Source organism: Clinocottus analis, unplaced genomic scaffold (assembly GCF_023055335.1).
Source record: "Clinocottus analis isolate CAN_PGR_092001 unplaced genomic scaffold, fCliAna1.0.p SCAF_1, whole genome shotgun sequence".
NCBI lineage: Eukaryota > Metazoa > Chordata > Actinopteri > Perciformes > Cottidae > Clinocottus > Clinocottus analis.
The window spans coordinates 14133883-14153813 of record NW_027175820.1 but is presented as its reverse complement, the minus strand read 5'-3'; the positions used below and the strand labels follow the sequence as shown (position 1 = coordinate 14153813).

Sequence of the window (19931 nt, the reverse complement as noted above, 5' to 3'; positions counted from 1 at the left end):
AGCATGTGTGTTGGGTTGACTGCATTTTTGTGTCTTTCATGAACAGTCTGTGAACCTGTCTTCAACCGAAGTAGCAGACACATATTGAATTCCAGAGTTTACAAATGTGAAGCTAAAGTTCAAAGAAACTGATATACAGTATTTATCAGTATGTATGTGCACTGCAGAAACATTTTAAACAGGGGAAACTAAAAGACTTGGCCACACTGTTGGACTCCTTATGGTTATGAAAGTCTCTGTCTGATTGTCCAGATCATCTTCCAGAGCTTTTGGCAGCAGGGATGTGACTGATTTGTACTATCATTAAATAGTGTGCACCCAGGAATCTAAAAATACACAACGATGAGATCATACTTGGAAAGGGAGAGAGAGAGAGAGAGAGAGAAAGAGAGAGAGAGAGAGAGAGAGAGAGAGAGAGAGAGAGAGAGGGAGAGAGAGAGAGAGAGAGACAGAGAGAGAGAGAGAGAGAGAGAGAGAGAGAGAGAGAGAGAGAGAGAGAGAGAGAGAGAGAGAGAGAGAGAGAAAGGAGAGAGAGAGAGAGAGAGAGAGAGAGAGAGAGAGAGAGAGAGAGCGGGAGGAAGAGACAGCCTAAGATTATAGTCTTTTGTCACAGGAAAGAAATGGTTATTTGTCAGCACCATGTCAAAAGAGGCCGCAAAAGAAATCAACACTTCGACTGGCCAACGAGACCCAGCTTTATAGCTTAGATCACTTTTTTCCAAACAAATTGCATTATTATTGAATGCGTAAACTGCTATGTGTTATCAGTTAATTACATTTTGCCAGTAATGCAATAGGGAACTCAAACTTAGGGGTATGAATCCCAAACTAAAGGTATATTAGTAGATCCAGGCTAATGCTTACGAACCAAGCGAAAATAAATTATAATTAGATGGCTTTATATCAGGGACTGTCTGATGAGTCACACTCACAAGCCTGTCCGCTGTTTGTGTCAGTATCACGTCACACCAACAGTGAATTTCTGTTTGATAAATATATGAAATAAAAATATAGATGTAGCATCACAAGGGTCCTTGAATGCCCCGGCTAAATCATAAGAGTATTTACAGCGTATAGACCAAAAAACACTGTTTCATCCACATGATTAAGCCCATATGACCCTTGCACTATACACGACACACTGTTTCACTGAAAACTAGAAATACCCACACTGACTTCTTTTACTGTTGTACGTGAGTCAATTAAAAGTAGGAGACCTCTGAACCGAGATAAAGTGCAATGTACGAGAGTGGTTTATATGACTCCACAGCAACGCCTGGACTAGTGCTGAGATAAAGTGGGTTTTATGGCAGTGGGACATAACATCATGGAAGGAACACTGGGTTCATGGTATTTACTTCCACTTTGTTACATAACTCCTTTGAGATATATAAACATTGGTGTATTTTACTTAATATGAAGAAAATGAAGATACACTTCAATTGTATGGATGTTCTTTTAATCAATATATTTTTTTTTAACCCTTTATTACATCTTTTAGTTTTTGTTTGGAATTTGTGTGGACTATCGTAATGATTGAATGGGGAAGCCCGTGCACTTTTATGTCCAAAAGGTGGCAGTGTTGAGTTTTATAATGGTACGTAGACACATGACGAATCTCCTCGCTGCACCTTTCATATTTTCGGTTAATTGTCTGAAGTTACCGCTCAACATCGTCATACATGGCACAGAAATTAAAAATTAGATGTCACTTATACGCTTAAGTAATGTTTATAGAAGAGAAATAGCCTACTTGTGTTTCATACTGTCATAAATACAGCGTATTTATTGCAAGATATAAAAGTTACCCAGATGACAGTTCCAATATCTCTATTCAATAAAAGGTTGGTAGTTATGATACACGGTAGATGTTTTTAGAGACTAGATGCATCAGTTTATCTATTCAACTTTGGATCTAATGATCATTGTGTTCTCTTCTCTCGCTTTGACCAGCACAAGGATTCATGTCAATCACGTTACAGTGTGCACGCTTCACATCATTTCACTGATTTTAAACGTGAATCCATTGCTGCTGCACGTAGAAAAGGCGATTTAAATAGTAGTCAAAGAGACAAGAGCCTGTGTCCCAGCTGACAGTCAGCTGATGGCTTTTGACAGTTGCGAAAACTTTTGTTTCTGTCGGGCTACTAATATGTTAATTAGCTCTGCGAGTGTGAGACCCTATTGGCTCTTCGTCCGAGTCAATTTCCTATTTCCAGACTGACGTCAGGGCAGCTACAATGCTCTTAAACTCATCTGCTGTGTGATCCCTCTAAAATATCGCCCTACCAGTGAGCGCCGTGTAACGCGCGAGGCTGCATTCACTCCCCTACTTTCGCCTGTTCTCCCTCTCCGCGTGCGCAATGTATTAATGAAGAAACCGTAAAGTGTTAAATGTTTGAAATACAAAACCGCCGAATTCCAAATGCTGAGAAAGGACCCCGCTACTCGTGCGCGCGGCACTGGTGTGTCTGTGCAATAGACTCTGCAAAGAAAAACTACTTCCACACGACTGCAGGTCCGCGGCTGAGAAAAGGACGCTGAAAAGCTTTTTTTGTTGTTGTTGTTGTTGTTTTCTTCAGAATCAAGACAAACGCTTAAAAATCTAACTGGCTCACGTGCTTTCTAACCAACCCAGTTTGACAGCTGCTCTTCACCCCACTTGGAGGACTGTCAGCAGCAAGAGGATGGCATCAGAGCTGGCAATGAGCAACTCCGACCTGCCCACCAGTCCCCTGGCCATGGAATATGTTAATGACTTCGATCTGATGAAGTTTGAAGTGAAAAAGGAGCCGGTGGAGCCCGATCGCAACATCAGCCAGTGCAGTCGCCTTATCGCCGGGGGATCCTTGTCTTCCACCCCGATGAGCACGCCGTGCAGCTCGGTGCCCCCTTCTCCAAGCTTCTCGGCGCCCAGTCCGGGCTCGGGGAGCGAGCAGAAGACACACATAGAGGATTTCTACTGGATGTCCGGTTATCAACAGCAGTTGAATCCAGAGGCGCTGGGCTTCAGCCCCGAAGACGCAGTCGAGGCGCTGATCAACAGCAGTCACCAACTCCAGTCATACGATGGCTACTCCAGGGGCCAGCAGTTTGCTGGCGCAGCCGGAGCAGGAGGCACCATGGCCGGGGAGGAGATGGGGTCCGCCGCGGCGGTGGTGTCGGCAGTTATCGCTGCAGCAGCCGCTCAGAACGGAGGGCAGCACCACCACCACCACCATCACCACCACAGCAACGGCCACCACCAAGCACCCGGGGTCCAGTCCAACGGCACTTCTGGGTCGATTCACCCTCACATGCGCTTGGATGACCGGTTTTCAGACGACCAGCTGGTCGGCATGACAGTGCGGGAACTCAACCGGCAGCTACGGGGGGTCAGCAAGGAAGAAGTGATCAGATTGAAACAGAAGAGGAGGACCCTAAAGAACAGAGGTTACGCTCAGTCCTGCCGGTACAAGCGAGTCCAGCAGCGGCACGTCCTGGAGGGGGAGAAGACGCATCTCATCCAGCAGGTCGATCACCTAAAGCAGGAGATCTCCAGGCTGGTCCGGGAGAGGGACGCGTACAAAGACAAGTATGAGAAGCTCATCAGCAACGGCTTCAGAGAAAATGGATCCAGCAGTGACAACAACCCTTCATCTCCGGAGTTTTTCATGTGAGTCTCGACATAATCGTGAAAAATCAGATGGGTTACTCACCCCCGCTTACAAAAGTTTTCATGAAACATTTTTTTTTCTTCATTTGGCGCAAAAACTACTAGACCAAGAACTAATTTGTCAACTTTTTTCTTTTTTTCTTCATTTTATACACTCTTAAACGTCTGCGACTGTTTTTAGATGTGTAGCGCTTTGTCCTCCTTGTTTTTAATTTTGGAGCGACATATAAGGAAAACTGTCATCTACGTTTTGCTATCATACTCAGTATATTAGCCTGTTTGTTTTTCATCGTTGTTCATTAGATTTGAAGTGTTTAGGTAAAATCTGATTTTTGAAAAGTTGATCCAACTTTATGCTGCAGTATACGAAGTGTGCATGCAAGCACTAAGTATACTCCAGTGTACAGTGTACATATCCAGTGTACAGATTCCTGTCAAACTGCATCCATCAACAATATGTTTTGGTCTTTTTTTTTTACCTTTCTTTTTTTTCTGCCAAACTTGGAGGATTGCGAGCCTGTCGTTTGACGCCACCTCATCTCATGCGTTTGCTTGCTTTTGTGTTGAGCAACAAAAGACTGTATTCATTACAAACTATTCATTGTTTTTAAAGAGATGTCTTATTGAACTTCCCTGCATGCTGGACATGTATGGTTTTTTTTTTTCTTTCTTTCTGTGCTTGAAGATGTTCTTCTTGTCGGATAACTCCAGCATGGCATTCATAACTTCATTTCTGGCCTCCTCACTTTTTTGGGACAGCAACAAAAAAGTGACAAGACTTCCCAACCCCTCATACAAGTGCATTTCAGCTGTGTTGAAGTGCACCACCGCCGGCTGTCATTAGGCTGCAGTGAATGCCCTATGTTAAGGAAGCTGATCGGCGGGGATCCTGGTGCGAGAGGAAAAAGAAAAGACTTCACTGTAAAGGAAATCAACGATCCCTTTCCTGGAAGTTTAGTCCGATGCCTATTGCCTATATTGTTATTTAAAGATATTCCTCTCAGCATTTGACAACCATTAACCACGAAGCGTAATTTAAATACAAAGTTGAACAATTGCAAAATAAAACGTGCTACAGGTTGAATCCTATTAATATGATCATTATTAAAGACGATTGCTAAAAAAAGAAGAAGTGTTGAAACTGGTTTAGAGAAATTGGCTCGGCTCCAATGTGTGCAATTGTGCAGTTCATAAACAACGCTTTTGCAGCAACGTACTGACGTCTTTTGGACTGAAATGCACTAAACACCATGTGAACGTTAAGGAAAGAGTTGGTCTTCTCCACATCACACATTCTTTTACGATTTGATCGTAACATTTTGATACTTTACTATCAGTTCAGAAGAGACTGTTGTTTTGTGTAAAACGAACTCGATATTTGCAAAGCAATAACAATTATTATAATGAATAATGTCTGGACATTGTTTAGATCGTCAGGGATTGACACTGCACGTATAAAATGAGGGAGTACCATTCGCCAATAAATCTTGAAAATATGTTAATTAATATTTCATATTATATATATAGTATATATAGATTTTGCTGTGCAAAATTATTTCACCCACTAACCATATGTGATGTTCATATGTGCTCGTTCTTTTCATTTCATACAATTAAATGATATGCAATAAATGTATGTAATTGTCTTCAATAAGTTTCTCACTTTTCTTTTGACTTGTCTTGCATTTTTATTTGCTTTTGTGATTGAAACACAATGAAACCAGAATCAAAACGTGATGGAGATTATTGCACTACATATTAACACTTTTTATATGAGCAGTTGTCGCTCTTTTGTGTTTTCTTACAACGCTAATTTAAAGACGCGTCATGCACACTGACCGAATCAGAAACATGATTTTTTTATGCAAACAAGCTAAAGCTATATTAAGCTAAATTTTCCTAAACCCATACAGCAAAAATAAATAAAAAGGAAAGCAGATCAGGTCAACACACTTTCTCCGGAGCAACAATCTGGTCCGGTTTTACTGAGTTGATGAAATTACAAACAAAGATTGGCTCACATTTTACTTTTGTTCTCACACATTGTCTGATAAAAGTTCCTTCTTTTTCTTCTTCATTAAAATCCCCAAAATAACTGTTAGCCTTTTTCACAATATAATGATCCTAAAAACGACTTCTTATTTGTTGACATTTTTTCATTCAAACATAATTTAAATTCTAAATCAACTTTGTACTCAAACCATCATGTAGGATGAAATAATATCTAATCTGAAATATTTTGGGCTACAAATTACATACTCATCTGTGGAAACGTAATACATTTTTTTGTATCATATAATCACATTATGTTAATGTCATTGTAGAATGTGACCTGCGATTGGTGTGTGTCTGTGAGTCACTCTCTTTCCATCTTTGTGTGTGTGGATGTGCACGCATGCTGTGAACTTAATTAGGTGTTAGTGTGAATGTGTTTTCCTTGAAGGATGTAGTGAGAATGACATCTCTATATGACTTTCTTGTTGCTCTGCATGTTCTATATTTGCACCATCCGCTTGCCCTTTTTCTCAGCGCTTGCTTCCTGATCTTTGTATGTGTAGTGTGCCCACTGTGTGTGTTATTCAGACCCTGTGTGCTCACTGTCATTCCTGTCATCGTCTGGCTTTCCCAATTCTCGCCTGCTTTATCCTGTTTGTCAGAGGGCCTGAAGAAGACATGCTCTCGGTGAGGGGGTTGCAGTGAGGGCACAGCCATGTCAGGCATGTGAGGGGGTGCTGGAGAAGGTGCCAATGTATGTCAGCCCTTGCGGTGGGCAGAAAGAGGCTCGGCTCCCGTACCCAGTCGTGCCTTGCAGTTGCTGTTCAATCCTCTGACTTTGTCTTCTTTTAACATAACTTTTGCACTGTACCGGTGCACAAACTGAAAGGGCCACTTTTCGGAAACACAGGAGGAAAAGTTATTTGTAAGTTCTGGGACAAGAAACAGCCTTGTGGGCATCTCGTTTCACTGTTCAGAACAATTTGTTTGCTGAAACAGGAAGACCAATGTGCCAAAATCCACTTTGAAGAAACACTAAGGTTTCTGAGGACATATTCATTCTGGATTAGTTTTGCAATTTAGCCACAGTTTGTGTGTGCACGGCTGTGAGCAAAGGATATATACAAAGGGTACCTTTCATGAAAATTACCCACTGTGTCAGTTTGTTAACAAAACACTCAGTGATCAACTGTTATTCTGTGAGTCTTTATCATTGTGAATTTAAGTCTTGTTAAATTTACACACACAAAAAACAAAAAAACGTGTGCACCATCTGCCAGAGATCAGAAAAGAGAGCCTGTTTTGACCCAACACTTGTATCCCACTCTGTTTTGTGTTATTTCCTCTGAGGTGCACGCTGCTGCTGTGGTGGCTGATTTGCCCAGAGTGAGGGAGAGACTGAGACAATAGTCAGGCTTGGGCTGAATTAAATGATTTTGCTGATGATTAATAGTGGTGTGGCCCACTGGCTCCTGCGACGTAGAGATGATAAATCGTGAGTGCAGCTCTGTGCAGCTGTGCCAGTGTTGGGTCTTAGCATGCACACACCATGCAATTTACAGCCAAGCCGTTCTCCTTCTTCCCCAATTTATCTAATTACATCTATTTGATCTAAATACTAGCGCTGCTATATTTTGATATTTCATATTAACCACAAACATGCGTTGAATGCCTTTAGAGAGCATGATTATTTGCCTCTCTGTACTTGCCATTTCAAAAAGAGATTTAGTTTTTTATCCAAGAATTATGTTTTGCTTCTTTTATTTGTGTGGTGGGTTTTTTGATCTGTTTAAAGTGGTTTGTAAAAAAATGAAAACATGGTTTCTGTTTAAGGCTGTGCAGTTTGACTCTTTAACTTGTTTTTTTTTCATCGTTTCCTTATTGAAAAAGACCAGTTAGATTTAAAATGTCCCTGCAGTCAAACTGAATACTCACCACAGGGACTAGAAATAAAAACACACTCAGCCTGCAGGCAGCGGCACAAATACAAATCCACAGACAGACAATAAATGGCCCTGCATATGTTTGGGCCAGCGGAATGAAATTTGTTTGAAGACAGATCTGATTTGCAAAAGATGTTTCCCGTTATATCTGTGGCACCAGTGTGCAATGGTTGTGTAAGCAATAAATGTATTGATTTTCCAATGATGCACTCAAATGGAACATTGGTTCTATCCGGACTTACTGCACAGGACGCAGCACAAAGTTCACTCAAGTAGCAAAACGCCAGTGGACAAACCCCCAATAAGAGACCTGGTTGGGGGTCTGAATTATTCCAGGCTCGAGGTGGTGCCAGGGAAAGGGCTAAAAAAGATCTGCCACCTTGCTGTTTGTGTGTGATTCTGCATCTCTTAACTCATGCTGGCCTGTGTGCAAGGTCGATTAGTCCCTGCGTGGGTAATATGTGTGCTTGTGTGTAAATGTGTTTGAATATGTCTGTGAATGTGTGTGTGTGTTTTCGTCTCTTGGAGAAGAGGATGAGCAGAGGTCAAAAGTTGCGGCGCACAAGGCTGCTCTCAAAGTCATTAGAGTAATCCGTGCCCAGGGGAGCTCAAGCTCATTTCCTCTCCACAGAACTCACTGAATGAGATGTACATGCACATCCGACATGGGACAGTACATAGTAAATGCAACACTAGTCACTGCCATTTTGTTTTACCCATTTCCGGTATTTCACCATTGTCTCAGAGCGTTACAGTCTCGCAGCATACTCTCTCTTTATTACACAAGTACGTTTCTGAGGATTGGAACAAAATGTAATTACTTTAACACAGAACTAGCTTTTAGAAGAAGTGGTCCTTGTTCTTGTGTGTGTAAAACCTATGTTATTAGGTAATGTGTTAAAATAACATAGCTCTCAGCTTGTGGATTCAAGCCTATATGACTCAGGCTTGAATACACACAAGGTGTTTGTGTACTTACATGTATGCAGCACAAGAATGTGCTAAACGCATGTAGTGCAGGACATACATGATGGCCATGATTGTCACGGACAGTAGTTTGTTAGTCTGACACCCACATCATTCAATCTCTGACAAAACTGGTGGCTATAAGCTAAACTCATTGTTGTTCCTATTAAAATTTAAAGAGTCTGACTGTAGGTGATAAACTGGGTTTCTCAGTTTCGGTTATGAGTTCACACTTTAATCAAATCTAAAAAAAAACATATGACATCTAAGACTAAGAATTGCAATTGTGTTTTTTGCAGACAATGTGTTATCAACCCCTCACTCGTGTAGTGCAATGAGTCCAAAAGTAGAATTTATTTTTACTTTCTTGCTTTTCTATTTGAAAATGAAGTTGGCAAAACAATGTCATGTCATTTCATTAAAAGTGTTTGGATACAGTTTCTTGATGATTAATGAGTTTGGATCTGAAAAACAGCAATGCAGAAACAGGATATACTGGATGTGCAACACTAACAGAAGTCAGGTGTCTCAGCACAACCAGGTGGCAGCCACATCTGTGAATGTGACCAGGCACAAAGACAAAACAACTCCTCTCCCTTAACAGTGGACAGTATATGAGAGGTCGGTACAGAAACACGCACTCCGTCAGAATGAAACGGACATCAGGGATCAATTAAGCTGCTTATTTTATCAGAGTACACTTTGCTCTTTCTATACATTTCTTTCTTTCTTTGTGGCAGAGAGTCTCAGTGTGCTTCAAATAGACCTTAAGCGGAAACGCGCAGTGTCATTAGAGAGTTGTCCTTGAAAGACTGGCAGCAGGTTATGTTGGTAATGAGGTGGTCGGGACTTGCTGGGGTAATTTTATATGTCTGTAAATGGACCCAAACCAAGAGCCTGTGACTTGAATAAATGAAACACCATCTTTCAGCAGTACCATTGCACAAATGATGAAAGAAAAGGAAAGATTATATTCTGTCAAAGTAGCATGTGTTTTTCAAGTTCCTAAAAATACAACCCAGATATATGATCAAAATCACAGTTTCAATACATACATCTTCGGCTTTATAGTATTTGAATGAATTGTGGAGCTGCGCATTCAGAAAACACATTCAATGAGTGTTTAGTCAGAGAAGCACATTGATCAATAATCAGCAATTTGCACTTTTACTTTATAGTAGGCAGTTTTGTCTTTTTTCCAACATGCATTCTTGCATATTCCACACGGTTTATATAGTTTTTTAATAACTGTCAGTCATCAAATGAAAGATTACACTTTGTGATTTAAATGCATCGGCTCTGTGACGGCTGCAGTGCTAAGATCTCCATGCTGCGTCACTGCTGTTTTCCTGCAGGGTCTATATATTCCATAGAACCGAGTTATGTTGGCATTTATTTGAACATCCAGTTATTTAAAAGTTACTCCACTGCGGCGTATGGGCAAAGTATTTCCTCAACTGTCATTTTCCACAGCGGTTTAGAGGGACACTGCTTGGTATCAGCGCACTGAAATCAAGCAAATGTTTTGACTGTCGCAATATTTATAGGTAATATGAAAAAGCCTATTTGGACGCCTCGAGCATCATGCGTATACTCGTGAGTGTTCTGACGATGTTGCTTCTGAGAGTGTTCGTCATGAGGTGGTACACATCTGAAATTAACTCCCTACACTGTTAATTTTTCACTGTAAATTCCCTCCCTTTAAGAACAATTAGTTTTGTAATTTAATGAGATCGGCAGTAGTATAAAGGCCTTTGCATATATCTCCTTCTCCCTTTTTGTACGACGGCACACTGTGTGCTTAGATATTTTAGTTTTGTCTCTTGTGGTTACAGTGTTTTGATGCATGAGTTCTGCCAGTAGAATCTATTTGCATGCAAATTTTTACATTTCCCTCCGCATCAAACGCTTACTATGATACATGTGCTGTGTTTCACTAGACCAGCAAGGTGAGAGTGAATCTCACTCAGAAGGGATCTATTGGTTTCTTTGGATGATTGTTGGCCTGACAGGGCGGCAGAGAGTGACACAAGCAGTAGAAGAAATGAAGGATGAAGAGAAGAAGACAGCATGTGTGTTGGCCTTAATATTTATTAATCTATTCTTCTATTTTTTTGTCCAATCTTATCTGCTTCTTTAGGTCATCAAGAAAATTCCTCCATCTGTGATTTCAAGCCCCAATCCTCCGTGCCCTTCCCTCCCTGAGGTAAAACACTTGTTTCTTGATCTCTCTCTCTCTCTCAGCTGTTTGTTTTTTTATTTTCCCTGTAATATCTGTGACTTCACAACGGTGAATGAAGTCACATTTGTTAAACAGGCTTTGAAAAAAATGATCGCAGCTGTTTATTAATATCAAACTTGATTATATAATGTGCAGAATTATTACTGGTCATGTTGTTTCCTATCATGCAGCAACACAATGCAATCCATATTAATTATTCATTAATATTAGACTCATATTAAATAGAGAGAGGATACAGTCACTGCATATAATATTGAGTGTTTTATAGCATATTGCAAATGTCTGTAAGGCTTCCATTGTGGACAAATAATATACCATAGTTTGACAACTCCTATTCATATGCTAAAGAGGACACCTTCTTTATGTTGCCACTATGTCTCTCGATCACATCTCTCTCTATCTCCCCGTTTCAATAACTTTGCACAGAACTGTATGCATTTTCCCACCTTATTTAAATTCACAAAGACACACTCACACACTCACACACACACACACACACACACACACACACACACACACACACACACACACACACACACACACACACACACTACACTAATATTAGGTTTTCAGTCGTCCTGGATCAACAGAAAAAAACAGCACATTATAACCATTCATCCAAATGTAAATCACATGTTAAGATTGTTTGTGAAAAAGGCAGAGAGGAAAAGCAGACTTTGTCGTACAGAAGAGAGAGGCGGAGTGAAGAATAGTCCTGAAATCAATTCACAGGAACAGATAGGAAACTGGGCAAACTTATATTGCAAACCCAATTGTTCCTGTAATGGCGTCACTGATTGTTCCATAGCGAACGCCGCGATGTGCTTGGTCATGAAACATAAGGATGAGAGAAGATCTAAGCTTGTATTCATGACTTGGTGAAGAAGAATGTACGTATGCACAAGTGTTTACATGTACGTGTGGGCAGTGTTATTTACTTGATTGTGTCTAAGTGGGGCGTGGGATCAGTAGCTGGCCTTTCTCCAGCTCCACTTAACTTCAAGAGGGGAAGCAGGACAGAAGCCATCAGGGAAGACAAGGACAAATCATCTTTAGATGAAGTGTTTTAAGTGCTCTGATTCTCCTCCCACGTCATCACTGTGAATTAGGTGCCCTCTGCTCACTGCTGAGGGGTGTAGAATATAAACAATGCCAAGGTAACGGATGTTAAACGAATGAAAGTGGAAAACCATGAGGGTGTCTATCTTAGTCAGCCTCGTAAATCTCAGCTCCCTTGCCACGCTGCTGCGCTGTACTGATGTTGCGCTCTGACAACCTGCCAGCCGAGCTCAGAGTGGCTGCGTGCGGTGTGGTCTGGTCGATCCTGCTCCTAGCAGTTTCACCCAAGGCAGACATTGCAGGCAGAGCCATGTCTTTGTTTTATGCAAATCCATGCATATGAGGGCGTGTGGGGGGGAGATGAGCAGTCTGGCCACGTAGCTCCGGGAGGACAGGCTGAGTGATGGAGACGGAGAGCCAGGTCTTCATGTCCTTGCCTGGGGAAAGAGTGTCCTGACTCCAGCCTGGGATGCCTCGACATCACCAGGACACTGTGTCACTGCGCCTTTTCACCACCAATACAAGAGGAAAAACATTTTCCAGGCCGCACATATTTACACTTTGATGTTGATGAAAAAAGAGAGGTGAACGTTGGTATGCGGCTGCCAGTGTGTCTTACCTGTGACTGGTGTGTGTGTTTGTGTGTGTGTGTGTGTTTGTGTGTGTGTGTGTTTGTGTGTGTGTGTTACGAAGGCAGGCATACCTAAGGGGTTCATCGTGCAAAGAGACACTGGAGTTCAGAGCCCAGCAGGGAGGTGAAGGACTCAAAATATGCTGACAAAGATAAAACACCAGGTGTGTGTATATGCACAGTAAGTGTGTGAAAGAGGCTGTGAGGAAAAGAGCTGAGTGCAAATATAGATTGGGAAAGCAGGCTTGTGTGTATGTGTGTGTGTGTGTGTGTGTGTGTGTGTGTGTGTGTGTGTGTGTGTGTGTGTGTGTGTGTGTGTGTGTGTTCATAAGCATACTGTAACAGGCAGGTAGGCCACAAACTATGTGGCCAGTGTATGGCAGAGTGGTTTAAGTAAAACCTGCTGAAACACTGTCACCCATACATAGTAACAATCATTCATTTCCCATGTATTTTGCTTCTTTATAGCAATGTAGTCCACCAGTGCAGTAAATTATGTCCTGTGAATGTTTTCTAAATGTTATGTCACCCCATCCTTTCTCACTCAGCTCACAGCTGGGTGCTAACGGTAAAGCTTGAGGCTTTTCTATCACAGCAAGCTCTATTTCTGGGTGCCAGGATGTTGGTCTCAGTCATCGAGGGCAGATGAAATCGATCCAGATTGACCTGTCATGTGGAGGAGAAAATGAATAAGATAAAGGAGGGGAGCAGAGGCCATAGAGAGAACGGGGTAGCGCAAAAGTACAAAAACAACCTCCTGCTCCATATGGGTCAAAAGTTGAGGGCTGATTTACCCCCCCCCCCTCTCCCTTCTCCTCCTCTCTTCTCCACCTGCCTCTCAGAAAGGAGTGAGAAACTGGAGACTGCTCAGGAGGCATTGACTATATTTAGCCTTGGTGACCAAAGACACTGTGGTCTAACTTTAAAGTTAAAAATACAGACATCCATGTACAGTGAGATGGGCACAGTTTGCGTCACTAAATGGAACCAAGCACAAGTTTTTCATCTTGAACTGACTCAAAGAATTATTGCAGAGCAGCTTGTAGCTGTTGCTGGGCGCTTCTTTGGTCGCCTCATTCATCAGAGTTATCTTTAGTACTGCAAATTAATAAATTCAAATGTGTAAGCATAAATATAAAACGTAAACATAAAACTCCTGATTGTGAGAATGCTGCTTTCCTAGCAAAGAAAGGAAGACAGGGAAAGATTTATGGTTACATTTGTATGTGAAGTGGTAGATTTAGCTCAGTGTGTTTGGGCAGAGCTCCACTTTGCTAATTATTTTCCTGTGGCAGAGTTCTCAGCATGGCGCTCATCTCTCGCTCTGAGGAGAGAGGCTCAGCAGTAAGTGCTTAGTCAGCCCTGCTCTGGGTGTGAGATACTGTTGGGTCTCTGGTGGACTGTCGGGGAGGCAGAGCAGCATGGGACCGATCCATCGCAAGGGCGAAGGCTTTGAGGAGAGGGCAGGCCTATCATCACCCATCAACGAGAGGAAGGGGAGTAAAATACTATACTGTATGAGACAGTGAACGAGAGCTCGGTATTGTATTTACCTCATCCTCATCCTCATGTGGCAATACTGCTTTCAGAGCTGGTAGTTTGCTGAATGTTTGTGGAAATTGGATGCCTTTTGCAGAGAACTAAGTTCTTAGGAAAGTCTTTATGGCAGCAAGATTTACATATTAGCAATTGGCAAAGGCATGGACTTGAAATGGTTTAAACACATTGTTGTTAGTTTCCATACTGCCTTTGTGTCTGTGCAAGTCCGTGAGTCTAGAAGAAACTGCCTGTGTTCCGTTTCTCTCCTTCCTCTCTATTTATACTCCAATGTCAAAGTTGTCTTTCTTTCTATCTCTACCCCTCTTTTTAGAGTGACACACAGCTCCTCCTCTTCTGTCTGCCCTGCTATCCTCTAAATGACTCTCCTCCTCCTCCTCCCAAACAAACTTAGCTTCCTTCCCCTTGCCTCTGTACCCAACATCAGATCCCCTCCCCCCTCTGCCTCACACTGCACCTGCTTCCCTCCTGCTCTCTGCTCCCTCTCCAAACGTCACTTCTCCCCCCTCCTCTTCCCCTCCACTCCTATTCTCCCCCTCGTTAGCTTGATGAATGGCTTCACTGCAGGGAAAGTGCTGATTTTCATCCCTCTGTCTGATTTCTGCTGGCTGTTATTAATTTCAAACACTCAGAGAAAAGCAAGTGAGTCAATAAATAAGGAAATGAACACACTTCATCCTGCCATGCAGCGGCTCTCACAGTCATTCACCCAGGATGCGGGTCCTCTGTGGAGCCCGTCATTTATACTGATAGAGTTCATCTGCACTCTTAAATCACAACATGTTTTAGTATTTTTTTACAGCAAAATATAAAAGTCAGCTGGTACCAGTGCATCATATCAAATGTTTTTGGAGTATTTTCAGTATTTCATTTCCCTCAGACAAACAGGACCAGAGGGACTGACTGGTACAAAGCAAATAGCTCCGAAGAGACCTGCAATGTCCTATCTCATCTTTCACACAAGTTGACCATTTAAGAAATGTGTACAGAGGGTGACAATCAGAAGAGATATAGAGAAGATGCAGAGTTAAAGTGAGGCAATGAGAAACAGCAGCCTAACAGAGTTATTGCTGCACATTAAACTATGCTGTCCACACAGTGTGGCTGGGGCTCTGTGTCTAAGTGCACATTACTTACATTCCAGGCTTAATGCATTGGGCTTGCCCGTTAACATCAAATACAAATAGCCTTTGAGACGTTATGATTCCCTCACTTTCATGCTGTCAGACAGGAATGCTCGCATCAAAAGTTGTTATTCTCTATTTTATGTATTTAATTAAAATGAGTTAGGATATCTAATCAAAATAGGATCATCATAATGCATGCACATACACAGTAATTAAAGCCTGGGATATCATCACGCTGTTTACAAAGTGTTAAGACAAACAGTCTGGTGGTGTATCCTATTAATACACGTCTGAGACACATTTAAATGTTTCTCAGTTGTGTGGTCTATGCTCCGCAGCGACAAGGCTTATGTTTCCCTTGGCTCAGACAATTAAAACAACTTTTGATATCACATAAATAAATATAAGGCTTTACACACAGAGGCCAACACTTCCTAACTTTGCTGGTATGTCCTTGACACCTCTTTCATTTTTTCAGCTTCAGCTTGTTCAGCTTCCTTGGACTGTCCTCCTGACAAACATAAATATGTTTCTGTAAAACAGGTATGATATAATAAATTAAATGTAGGAGATTTGCATGTATAAATGTACCTCACACAATGTCTAGATCTTTAGTTTATGCAGATAATTAGCATTAATTCATAGAGAGAAGTGTGTAGGACCGAAAAGGTAGTGTTTAATTTAATTTTGCCAGTATTGTATTGCATTGTATTTCAGTATCCCAGGTATTATGTGTGCCTTGTGTTTTATTTGTAGGCTGTGGATTCATACACTGTTTTATAGCAAATACCGACAAAAATTGATGCACCATTTATATTCATATCAAACCCAAGTAATGAATTTGTATATAATCCAGTTATGAACCGGTACAGGTGACACTATAAAGAGCAAAGTCTGTGTAGGGGTTAGGTCGGGTTGGACAGATGGGTCTAAAAACACTGAAGTGTGACCTCGGAGATTACTGTTTGTGTCCTATGTGAGACCAGAGGTCATTGTTGACTTATTTATTGTCTAGCTTATGTACTTCAGGTGCTATACGTGATTGAAAGCATTTCCTATTGCATCTCAACGGCTCTCAACATGGCCATGGCTGAGCTGGTAGTTTGCAGCAAACCATGCTAACAGAGCCAACCAAAACGTGTTGACAGAACACACAAAAAAAAACTAAATAACTTTTCAAGTTGGAAGGAGTTGAAAACATGTGACAATATATTGAGGTACAAATTCAAAGTTTTATTTATATATATATGTATATATATATATATATATATATATATATATATATATATATATATGTATATTTGCATATATATATATATATATATATATATATATATATACATATATATATATATATATATATATATATATATATATATACATATATATATATATATATATACATATATATATATATATATACATATATATATATACACATATATATATATATATATACATATATATATATATATATACATATATATATATACACATATATATATATATATATATATATATATATATATATATATATATATATATGTGTGTGTGTGTGTGTGTGTGTGTGTGTAGTTTTTAAGACGTTGTTAAAGACAATGTGTCCAATATGTGAATACAATATGTTTAATATGTACAAAATGTACACAGCTGTAAATATCCCATTGACTTTCTCTCATTCAACCTTAATTATATACATTAATCAAATATTTTGAAAGCTGAATGTTAAGACACCAAAACCTTGCCAATATGGAGTGGCAACATAAATATAGAGGATGATGTGAAAAGAGGAGAGGGGAAGAGAGGAGCAGAGCTTGTATTAGTCGTAGCTGCAGGGGTAGTGGAGCCTGTATGTCTGCTTCATGGCTCTGTGAGCGCAGACATAACTATTGTGTTTACAAGGCTGAGTTGCTTTAACTGTTAAATTATTGGGGTGGGGGCGCGTTAAAGGAGGAGGAACAGAGGGAACGGGTGGAGGGGGTAAATATTTGTCCCTCTCGCTCATAGTTCTGGCTAACCAGACTGAGGAATGCTCTTTGCGTTTTATAATTACAGAGTTTGGGTTGTGTCACCCTTGGAGAGTACATGGCCTCAGAGACCTGACAGACGAGTGCTTTTGTATACCCAATATAGTGACTTGGCTTCAAGTGTTGTGGCTGAGGAGCGGCACACTTCTGCATGTCACTACTGTAATGAAGAGGCACGTTCAGTTAATGGCCATGTGTCATGAGGTCACTCTCTGAAGTGTAACAGAGATACGCCAGGCGAGACCAAGCCGTGAACTCAGTTGGACACCTCACTGTCTTCTTTTGTTGGCGTGTGTGACCTCTGTGAAAGAATGTTGTGGCAGAGACAAGAACTGAAACCGAGAGACCCACAGTCCTGATCTGCTTACTTGTACTCTGCGCTAAGGAAACCATCTTCTCTCACACAGCCTCTCATATAAACACACAACAGCTCCACTGATTTTCTTTCTCTCTTTGCGAACTGGCCATTAAAGGAGAGCGATGAGTTCACAGCTGATAGTCTCTGGTTGCAAAGAGCGGAGAGCAGTGTAGGATGACATTATCGGAAGCGGCTGCATATAGATACTAGAAAAAAAAGACACAAACAGAAAGAGAATACTATGGCGCACTTCTCTCAGTATAAACTTCTGTCTGCTTGGATTACACTAATGACCCCTGACAAACCAAAATAAGACACATGCATCTCGATGGATACTAGCCATGACCAAAGGAATGGCTCTGTGTTTACTTTTTAATTTTAAAGTAAGATACTCTTGTTAGCTAAAACTAAAACATCATACGTTTCCTGTGTCCTTAAACCAATAGGTCATGGTAGAAAAAAAGAAAAGGATACAAGTTCATGCATTCTCAATATACAACCCAGTATGCCACAACTACCATTAGAGAGAGGGATGTGAAAAGAGGGTGATGGAGAGGGACAAAGCTTTCCCTCTATCCCTGCGGCTGAAGTGGAATAGTTGTGGTGATGGGTTGTGACAGCTGAGGGAGCGAGGGAGCAAGAGGGGAGTATCACTCCAAAATCCCCAGGAAACAGAGAGGAGGGACGAGTAATTTAGGATCAAACGCTTGCCCTAGCCTCTCAGGCTGGCTGTTTCTGCAGGCTTTCTCAGTTTTTGGACAGAATCAAGTCTCTTTCTCTCTGACGCGCAAACATGCTTTGGGTAATAGATATTTTATTTATTAACTTTCTAGTAATATTACCATAATCATTCAGCAAATGCGTATCATCGCTGGCTCCTTGGCCAGAACTCTGGGTCAAAATCAGACATACATCAAATGCATATGCCGTACCAGAATTAGATGCACACAGGACAAGCACACCGACTCTCATTTCGTTTCCCCGTCTCTTGATAGTATCCCTAATAGACCACTCTCCCAGTGGCAGACTGCTGTTGCAACATTCACCTACTATTGCTTTAATGAGATGTCTGTGTCGTGTGTGTGTGTGTGTGTGTGTGTGTGTGTGTGTGTGTGTGTGTGTGTGTGTGTGTGTGTGTGTGTATCCATCTGTGTGTGCCTGAGAAAGAAAGATGTTAGCGATCCTTGTGGCCCTGTTTATCTCCACCCTTGTGTTGGAGTAGAGGGAGGTCAGAGGCAGGGCTGCCTGTATCCATCTCCATTCCCACGGCTGCTGTCTCACAGGCACAGTGGTCACAGGAGGATGAAAAGACTATGGATTTTTTTCTCCTCCTTCCTCCACTCACAAGAGCAAGAAGATTAGACAGAAGATGAGCAGAGCCTGGCCCATTCAAAGCAGCTTTAAGCCCAACACTGGAGGCATCTGACCCCAGCTCTCTGGTTCATGGAGCACAAGACCTGCGTGCATGCAGACAGAGACAGGCAAACACACACACACACACACACACACACACACACACACACACACACACACACACACACAAATCAACAAAGAACAACATTTCTTGGTCGACTTTTCTGGTTCAAAGCTTGGTCATATAGTGCCCGGGTGTTAAACATTGTCCCTATGACCTCTGCAAACACACACCGCTACATACACATAAAACACTGAGTGAAATAAGCTCTCACATGCACTTACCAGCAGCCCCAGATGGAGGCTGTCAGTTGCATGTGTATAAAGCTATATTTTGGGTAAAACTTGATTGACAATGAGGTGAAGAGTCAGAGGGTGAAAGCAATATGGGGATGGATTGTGAGAAAGTTGACATGCAAGCAAAGAAAAACGAGGATAAAATTCAAAGCTCTGCTGCACTCACAAGCAATTAAAAATAATTTCAGTATAATTTTAGAAAGGCCCAAGCTGTCTTATCAATTTCCAGATAAGTCTTCTCCTCTCTTCCTCTTCCTCTTCCTTCTCAACCAGAATGCATTAGAGGTCCTCATGACTGAAAGCGGACACAGCGTGCACTGAACGCTGCTGCCATATGGCCGCCCCCTAAATTCCATTCAGTTGCTTCAGCACAAACACTTAAAGTCGCATGTGCTCACACAAACAAACTAGCACACAGGTCAGCCGACAGGCAGTACCAATATTTTAAAAGTGAAGTAGACACTATCAAAAGGGAGCATCGACTCAACTGGTTATCTCCCTTGCCTGCTTTTCAATATTTTGGGGGAAATGTACTTGCTATTTGTGCGCAACTGTGTGTACATTGAGTTTTCACCATATAGTAGAACATGCTTTCTCACGTCAGCCAAGAAACAATTGTCAAACGTTTGGCTTCCTAATTGAAACCTGGGATGGAAATGTT

The 19931-nt window shown here is 41.4% G+C and overlaps 1 protein-coding gene across 1 annotated transcript in view; it reads left to right on the top strand.

Annotated features, from left to right (window-relative positions):
- Positions 1-2338: 2338 nt before the first annotated feature.
- mafa (MAF bZIP transcription factor a) overlaps positions 2339-19931 on the top strand; it is a 74228-nt gene continuing 56635 nt past the window's right edge. The window contains exons 1-2 of the mRNA XM_068583120.1: positions 2339-3655; positions 10700-10765. Coding sequence (XP_068439221.1) covers positions 2688-3655; positions 10700-10727 — 996 coding nt within the window. The 5' untranslated portion in view covers positions 2339-2687 and the 3' untranslated portion in view covers positions 10728-10765. The remainder of the gene's footprint in view (positions 3656-10699; positions 10766-19931) is intronic.